At 40.7% G+C, this 8,751-nt stretch overlaps 3 protein-coding genes and 1 pseudogene across 3 annotated transcripts; 2 read left to right on the top strand and 2 right to left on the bottom strand.

Moving 5' to 3' along the window:
- Positions 1–25: 25 nt before the first annotated feature.
- On the bottom strand, positions 26–4,239 carry LOC135802010 (eukaryotic translation elongation factor 2-like; annotated as a pseudogene).
- A 361-nt stretch (positions 4,240–4,600) lies between these two features.
- On the bottom strand, positions 4,601–5,933 carry LOC135802026 (neuralized-like protein 2). The gene has a single exon (XM_065315572.1). The coding sequence runs from the start codon at positions 5,575–5,577 to the stop codon at positions 4,834–4,836; it is 744 nt and encodes a 247-aa protein (XP_065171644.1). The 5' UTR covers positions 5,578–5,933; the 3' UTR covers positions 4,601–4,833.
- A 773-nt stretch (positions 5,934–6,706) lies between these two features.
- LOC135802009 (probable peptidoglycan muropeptide transporter SLC46) lies at positions 6,707–7,543 on the top strand. The gene has a single exon (XM_065315551.1). The coding sequence runs from the start codon at positions 6,707–6,709 to the stop codon at positions 7,541–7,543; it is 837 nt and encodes a 278-aa protein (XP_065171623.1).
- On the top strand, positions 7,491–8,606 carry LOC135802027 (probable peptidoglycan muropeptide transporter SLC46). Its single transcript, XM_065315574.1, has 5 exons — positions 7,491–7,632; positions 7,689–7,790; positions 7,854–7,991; positions 8,054–8,294; positions 8,370–8,606. Exons 1-5 carry the CDS (start codon positions 7,596–7,598, stop codon positions 8,512–8,514), a joined length of 663 nt encoding a protein of 220 aa, XP_065171646.1. The 5' UTR covers positions 7,491–7,595; the 3' UTR covers positions 8,515–8,606.
- Positions 8,607–8,751: the final 145 nt, after the last annotated feature.

Genomic DNA, 8,751 nt, shown 5'->3' with positions numbered 1-8,751 from the left:
TTTGCATCAATTGTGCTTCGTTCAGTTACGTATTGCTCTTGACGACGAACATGGGGGTACCTGTGACCTGTTGTTCCTCGAAAACGTGTATCCACGACGTCTGTTCAATACACCGTAGATGCCACCAACGGCGACTTCCAGGGGCACTGGGAATAAAATGAACTTTTGGTAAAACGCAGAGAAGAACTTTGTAGGTGAAATTGTCTCTGATCGTCCTTTGGTTATCGTCCATGGAAAACGTAACCATATGAAAGAGTTTAATGTTCCCTGCAGGCACACCTTGCCCACTCTATGAGTGCGAGAGGCACGGCCGGCTTAGTTGTGTGGGGTATTCAAAATTAACAAAGAAAACATACCTGGTACGCAAGGTAGACGGGCTCCATAAGCCTGGGCTGGTGATCATCAGACAAGCGTACAAACAACGACGAGTGGTTGGAATGATCAGCCACCGCCTCTATGGATGGCGTCGGCGTTAAGGTAACGTCGTAGATGTTGAAACGCACCGCACGCAAGTTCTCCTCAGAGGACACCTTCCTTGGACGCCCATTGGAAACCAGCGACGACAAGTCCTTGATTTCGTTAGTGTGCACCCTTGGTACAATCAAGCAGATGTTGGGACCTGTGCCGTCAGGGCGAAACTTACCAGATCTTACGAGCTTCGGTGATATCGTAGTCATGTACGCATCGCACAAGTAACGAGCGCGCGCACCTTGAAGTCATCACGTGGGTTGGCCTCGCCATTGTCAATATCTTCGGCTAAGCCATCGGGCATGGGAACTGAAGCCTTCACTTGAACATAACCTGTTATTATGGCGTTGGGCGTTTCGACGGAAGGCACATTTGGTCGGACTCACTGCGGCTGTCTCACATTGGGGCAACAGGGTCAGTTTCTTAATTGGAATGCAGGCGTGGTCTTCTTCCAAATCCTTCAAGCAAATTTCCAAGTGCAACTCACCAGCACCGGCAATAATGTGCTCACCAGACTCTTCAATGATACATTGCACCATAGGATCGGATTTAGCCAAACGCTTCAAACCCTCCACAAGTTTGGGCAAATCAGCTGGGTTCTTGGGTTCGACAGCAACACGCACAACAGGTGATACAGAGAACTTCATGACCTTCATGTTGTGGGCGTCCTTGAAAGTGGAGATGGTTCCGGTCTTCACCAAGAACTGATCAACACCGACAAGACCACAGATGTTACCGCATGGCACATCTTCAATGGCTTCAACGTAACGACCCATCATCAGGATGGTACGCTGAATGGCCTTCTCGTAGAGATCTTCCTTCTTGCCGGGAACGTAGTTGGGGCCCATGATGCGAGCCTTCTGGCCAGTAGCGACCTTGCCAGAGAAGACACGACCAAAAGCGTAGAATCTACCCTTATCGGAGGTCGGTACCATCTTGGACACGTACATCATAAGGGGACCGTTCGGGTCACAGGTCTTGACACCGACGGCGGCCTCATCGTCATGAGGGCCTTCGTACAACATCTCCATACGGTACTTTTGCGCGACGACCGGCGACGGCAAATGAATGGCAATCATCTGAAGCAAAGCTTCACCAGCAGGCAACCATGTCCTCATTACAACCTTCAACAGTTGCTTGCCATCCTTGTCCTTATCTTCGTGTTTCAGAGTGATGCCCAATTTCGGGAGCAACGCTTCGTACTCTTCTTTCCTAAAAGAATATAGCTCAAATTAGTTGAGGGTTCTAGAAGACATAAAGACTGAGAACGGTCTTAAAATACATCAGTTGGCCGTTCTTATTTGTCATCAATTTTTTTCAGAACAGGTCTGTGATTGAACAATCATCATATAAAATCTAATTCAAGAAAATAAATAAATTTTAAAACGCAATACATACTTGTAGTTCATGATGGAGTCAAACACCTTGTAGACGGGGTCCAAGATGTACATGCAGAAAGAACGTTTGTTATCGTCTTCCTTCTGCTTGGCCCACTTCTTGGTCTTGGCGTTGAAGAAGTTCTCACCCCAAAGACGGTTCATTAGCTTAACGACGTCGATCTTGAATTTCTCGGCGTACATCTCGGCGAATTGTTTCAGGGTAAAGGCCCAGCCGTGCAGACCGGAACCAAAACCAACTGAACCCTTGCTGGGGTCAACCTAATAAAAGCAATACACTTGAAATCATAACTAAATAATAAAAACTCACTAGAATTATTATGATTGTCTTCAAACTAGGAAATCGCATTGAACATAAATCGTCCAATGCAAGGCAAATGTTGAACGTTCACTATTCGAGCCCTTTCTTAATTGCAAAACATGGAATGTTTGAACAACCTGTATGAACTCGGTGCATGCTGGCAAGTAAAGTAAATAACTTACGCGAACTTCACCCATTGGACCGCTGTCGTCAGAGTAGGTGGCGATGATTACGTTAACATTTTCCACAATACGCTGGAAAGTCTGGTACAATTCCTCAGAGTCCAATTGCAGCTCAAGAAGAGCACGGTCCATCTTGTTCATGAACAAAATTGGCTTGATACGTTCGGCGATGGCCTGGCGCAGTACAGTTTCGGTCTGTACGCACACACCTTAAATAAAAAACAGCAATTAAACATCTGTCTATTAACAAAATAAATTAAAAGAAAAATATTTTGCGAGTGTAGCGATCATGTCGTAGCAAATGCCCCAACCGAACATAAAGATAGAGGTCCTGTGGCAGCGTTTATCCACAATCGCAAATATAATCTTCTTCCATAGCGCACTGCCTTTCTGTCTTCGCAAACGCAAGTGCAAAAATCGTACTTAACGCGTGCTACAGAAAAACTCAAATGTGCTGGAAGGTATGTTCTAATTTCCACAAGAAATGTTAAATAAAATCAAAATTACCAGAAACGCAGTCAACGACGACCAAAGCACCGTCAGTCACACGCAGAGCAGCAGTTACCTCAGAAGAGAAGTCAACGTGTCCGGGAGAATCGATCAAGTTGATCAAGAAACCCTTCACGTCCTTTTCGCGCTGGTCAGCGTTGGTGATGAACACCAAATCCTTATCTTCCAGTTCAAAGTACATGGAGATAGCGCTAAAATAAAATTGAAACCATTAGATTTCAGATTTGATATCTACACAAATTAAAAATTAAAAAAAAACGCAATAATCAGTTTGTTGTTATTTTATCTTCAATACTTTTACAGAACAGGTCTCTGAACAAATCATCATTTTATGAATTAAGTAAATTTAAAATGAAACTTACGTCGACTTGATAGTAATACATCTTTCCTGCTCATCCTTACGTGTGTCGGTAAAACGGGTCTCACCAGCCTTGGCACCAGCAATGATACCAGCCTTGGAGACCAAAGAGTCAGTCAGCGTGGATTTGCCGTGGTCCACGTGAGCAATGACGGACATGTTACGGATGTTCCGCTTCTTGTCCATCATGCCACGGATTTCGTCGACGGTAAAGTTAACCTGTAATTAGAAACCACATATTAGCAGAGGTTCAACAATATGGTTGATAATATCGACATGCCGACGGAGCATGCAGCATGTGTGCGGTTGCAGCTTATCGATGCGTCCATAGAAAACTCTCCACATAGAAACTCACCATATTTATGAATTAAATGTAAAATATATCAGACACAAAATATAAACCGTGTTAAAATTTCAAGTGCCACGAGTAAAGCTGACGTTCGAAAGTATATCGTTCACAGACGACTCGAATATGATAAACAGCGCGATGCCGATGCAGTTCCATATTTATAGCCTTCAACGAGTTTCGCATTCTTGTGCAACATCACACAACGCGTCGATTTTTCGCGAAACAAAGTGCCATCTGGTACAAATACGCACACGCATCGACGCAGTGAAACACGCCGCACATTTCTGTTGTGTTATATATTGAAAAAAATACTTGCCATCTTGGATGTTCCTTGATTCGTTTAGCACAGTCAAAAACACGAACGCCAGTTATGGCGCACAGCCCGTGAAAAGGAAGAGCCAAGCTAGAACTCTTGCCACGAAGTGGACTAGCTGGATGAGGTCGCCACTAGTCGCAATGTCTCGACCAATGAGCGACCGAGATTCGATGACCTACGAAGCAAACGAAACACGACTTTTAGAGTGGGAATAAGAAGAGCAATCGTTTGCAAGATGCAACGAAATCGGTTAAAATTAACCGAGCGGCGTTATGCACTGATCTTACCTTCAGTACGGACGGATCTTAGATAAAGAGGGTTTGAAAATTGTTGTGCGGCCTTTTATATCTTCCCTTCCAAACTAGGGTATTTATTTCACGCATGTGCAATGCCTCATTGCTGCAAACAATGCAACATGTTGAAATATAGTTTTAGTATTATATTATCGCAAGTAATATCGCATAACAACATGCAATTTTTATTTTAACTACCAACGAGAAATAAGTATGGTGTAAAAATATCAATTAAACTGAAGTTATACAAAAGTACTATTCAAAAAGCAAATAAATATTTGTACGTTGATGTGGAATAGGCAACCAAATATACATAAAATGAGAAATAGAAAATATATCTGAAAATTCAATTTTATGAGAGAATTAATACAAAATATTCATAATTCATTGATTAATAATGTTACTATCAACAAATCATTATAGTCATTATATAGAGGATTCACTCATTTATATTGATAAAAATTCTTTTATACACTAATTATTTCCTTTTTCATCAAAATATAAATTTGTACATATAATATCAAGAAAAATATTGAAATAAGTATGCAGTTATAACTAGTTGAGTATTGTAAAAAACAATAGTTTTAAAATTATATCATATGTATGTAGAACAAATATTTTACAGTCTTGTTTAAGTTAAACATTAATAACGACATATCTTACAGGTCTTCTAATAAATACTCTTTAAGAACATTAGGAAGAGGCAGGTTCGGCACATCTTTCTGCGTGATGCGCAACAAAATAGCTTCCCTGCACGCGGATTGCAAACTTCGCACTCCGTACAACTGAATTATCCGTACTTTTTTCGTGGCCCCATACACGTCCACCACAACATAAAGTGGTGCTTCTCTGTAGGGAATCTTTGTTACACAAGCTCCCTGATCCTCCCCATTGATAATATAATGCATGTTTGCTAGACTATCAGATGTTGGAATGTACATTACACCAATCCTACTGTAGATATCTGTTGGTAGAATTTGTTTTGAAGGTTTCAATAAACTCAGTGGCACTGTGCCTCTGGATGTCCGGATTCGATTATCATGCGGGCTTAGTTTAAAGCCGGGGTCATACGTGAAAAAATGATTCCAAGCCTTTGAAATACCATATATCCATGTTGTGCCTCTGGAGGATAAATCTGGCAGAGCAAACCGCGGCTCCACTTTGTCTGTGAACACCGTATCGGGGTCTAATTGGGTAAGACCAATACGCAGATGACCACTCCAGCCGCTCTCGATTTGTTCGATTTCAATCACAAATATTTCACCAGGCAAGAGTGGTTTCTCGCTGAATGTGAGCGCATTTGCGAAACTTTTCTTACGATATGCGACTGTGTTGTCGTGTGTGAGGAGGATGTTTTCACCGTGGTATGGATGAAATCGGGTGACCGTCACCCGGTCGGACATCGTTACGAATGCTGCAAATTGAAATTGACGACACGGTTTATCACGTCACATTAATTAGTTGATATTTCGGTGGAAAACACTGTGTTCCATTTTTCAAACTTGCAATATTGCGTGTTGTTCTACAGTCAACCATAACATAACCTCTTTACTTTCACTTGACTAGGCTGTCAATATGAGAATAAGGAAGGAGCAGAAGATGAAGATTACAAAACAGGAAAAGTTTTGCGTCAACATGAAAGATGATATATAATTTGATGTAAATTGGAAGTTATGCCAGCTTTTTTTGTTTGAAATTGTTATAAAAACCAGCAGTTTTGTCACTTTTTAGATAAGAATTTCAAAATGCTTTCAAAATAAGCTTATTTGTTAATATCATCCGCCATTTTGATAAGAATAGCAACAAACACAAAACATAGGCAAAAAAATGTTATAATAAATATTGACATAAGTTGTTATCAACGCATGGCATCAAAGTACCACCGATAGAGGGGGTACACAGTAAGATAAGCAAATAAATGAGAATTCAAAAATATTCAGAGTTACGAGTTAAAGTTTTGTCATATCGCATTATCCGAATTAATTCGCATTAGCTTTTGCTGTACAAGCACACACATTAATTCCTAAAGTAGCCTAAAATGTAAAATTGAGGATGACGATAATTTTCGCATTTAAAACTTATTAGCGCATTTACCCTAACGCAAAAATTACAATTTTGTATTCCCCGAAACAGTTTAAAAACCAAAAATTACAAAATAAAGCTGTTCAATTAACTAAGTAAATAAACAATTTTTTTTTTCAATACTGTATTAATGTGGATTGGGAAATTCACCACTCTAATCTGGAGCACTTAAAAGCGGTTGTTATTTTGAAGATTACTGAAAGCATCGTCTCGCCTCTCTTCAAGTGTGAACACACGCGGTGATTACTCGTTTGTTGTGAGTTTGGACTTTTTAAGTCCTGACGGCGTCATCAGGCGCGAGTCTGGCGTGTCGCATCGCACCGTTTATCAAGTTAAACGAATTAAAGCGCTCGCCGAATGCACTCAGACGAGCGTGGCGCGATTGCAATAAAACTTGAATCGAAAAAAGTGCGCGTGTCCATGGTATCCGTGTCCATTTGATCCTGCAACATGGCGTCGGCGAAGAATGAAGACGAGCAGCCGAATTACACATTGGCGGAGAAACTGCGCATCGTCTTGACCAACATCACCGTCGAGCCGATAATCATATGCTATGTGATTCCAGGCGTCTTGGGCAGCCTCGCCATGCAACAACTTTACCTCGAAAAAGCCTGTCGAGTCGATCTCGCAATGAACGAGACCATCTGCGACGCCATTTCCGTGCACAACTCAAGCGGATATCAAAAGGAAGACGAAGCGGAAGTGCAGAAATACGTCGCTACTATGTTTTCATACAAAAATGTTCTTCAATCAGTGATACCATCAGTGTTGTTGCTGTTTATTGGATCGTGGAGTGACAGATACAACCGGCGTAAACCATGGATCATGCTACCATTAGTCTGTGAGCTTACAACCGTGATGGGATTCTGGTTAACAACATATTTCTTCTATGAAATGACCGTGATTTACAACGTGATCATCGATGGCATTGCACCGGTGATGTCCGGGGGTGGATATGCGTTTGGAATGGCATTGTATGCACACATCAGTTGTATTACCACGGAAGCGACTAGGACCGTACGAATTGGGGCGGCGAATATGTTGTGGAGTCTTTGTTATACTTTGGGAATGGCTTTAAGTGGAGTTGTGTATATTCAACTAGGTTTCTACGGGGTGTACATTATTTCAATTGTTATATATCTAACCGGGTTGTACTATGGGCACACGTGTGTAGAGGAAGCACCATGGCCAGAAAAATCCCAAGACGAAGTAGAAACTAGGAAAAATCAAAAGAAGAAAAACTTTTGTTTGATTTTTCAATTGGAGTCTAGTAAAAGACACTTTTAACGTTGCATTCAAAACTGGTGAGCGTAACAGAAAGGCTAGGATTTTAGCTATTATGGTTTTGGTTATGGTTATCATAGGACCCCTTCACGGTGTGCATTTTGTGCTAGAAACTGCAATAAGTTGTTTTATGTGATTAAAATTTTAGGTGAATTTGTTGTGTGGTACATGTTCGTACGTTACACTTTTCATTGGAACGAAATTGAGTATAGCATTTTCTGCACGTACTATTCCATCGTACATATTGTTGGTAAGTGACAACCAAAAACTTTTACAGATATCTGTAAATTAGTATTACTGTGGTGTAATTTAGGAACCGTGTTTGCGTTGATGTTCTTCTCGAAATACTTGAAGTTAGACGATTCACTCTTAGGCATGATTTCGAGCATGAGTAAAATCCTCTCATCGTTCGTCTATGCATTCGCCCCAAATTCAACAATATTTTACTGCGGTAAGTAGCGCTCATAACATAACCTGAAAGCAATAACCATCAAAATAATGATTTAATTCAAGGTGCAATAATTGAAATGTTTAATGGCACATCATTCATTGCCATGCGTTCGATAATATCAAAACTAGTGCCGGTTGATGAATTAGGCAAGATTTATTCGTTGTTTGGCTTGTGTGAAGCCCTTATGCCTTTGGTCTACGGCCCTATGTACAGCTACATCTATAAGAATACGATAAACTTCATGCCGGGCATGTTTTTCATCGCCGGCGGCATCCTAACCGTGCCATCAGTAATAATGTTCGGGTATGTGGGACATCCTTTTCACGTTTTTCATTGTGCATCAATTGCTGATCAGCGCGACTAATTGGTCACTTTCAGTTGGTTGTACTTCGAGCACAAAAGGGACTTGCGGCTCGATGCAGAAAAGAAAAACGACGAAGCGACGGCAATGTTGGAGAAAACATCAAATAACGGTAAAACAAATGGCACCTCGAATGGCATTGCGAAACCAACATCTACATGATACCTACCAGAATGTTATTTTATTATTAATTCATATATTTGCGTAAAAATATTTTATTTATTTATTAAATGCATTAAAATTGTTTAAGATAACTATTTGTCTATTATTTTTTTGCATTTACACGCCATCATAACTGTTATATAATGATAATTATTGTTAATGGTCAATTACCAAGATGTTCCTGCGAATCAACTTTTAAAAAATGCGCATCATGTGTTTTTTTCATAACAATGTGTA

Source organism: Atheta coriaria, unplaced genomic scaffold, assembly GCF_025399875.1.
Source record: "Atheta coriaria isolate IRGN ID8LTWV9N9 unplaced genomic scaffold, Caltech_Dcor_3.1 hic_scaffold_14_pilon, whole genome shotgun sequence".
Classification (NCBI taxonomy): domain Eukaryota; kingdom Metazoa; phylum Arthropoda; class Insecta; order Coleoptera; family Staphylinidae; genus Dalotia; species Dalotia coriaria.
This window is presented reverse-complemented; position numbering and strand designations above follow the sequence as displayed.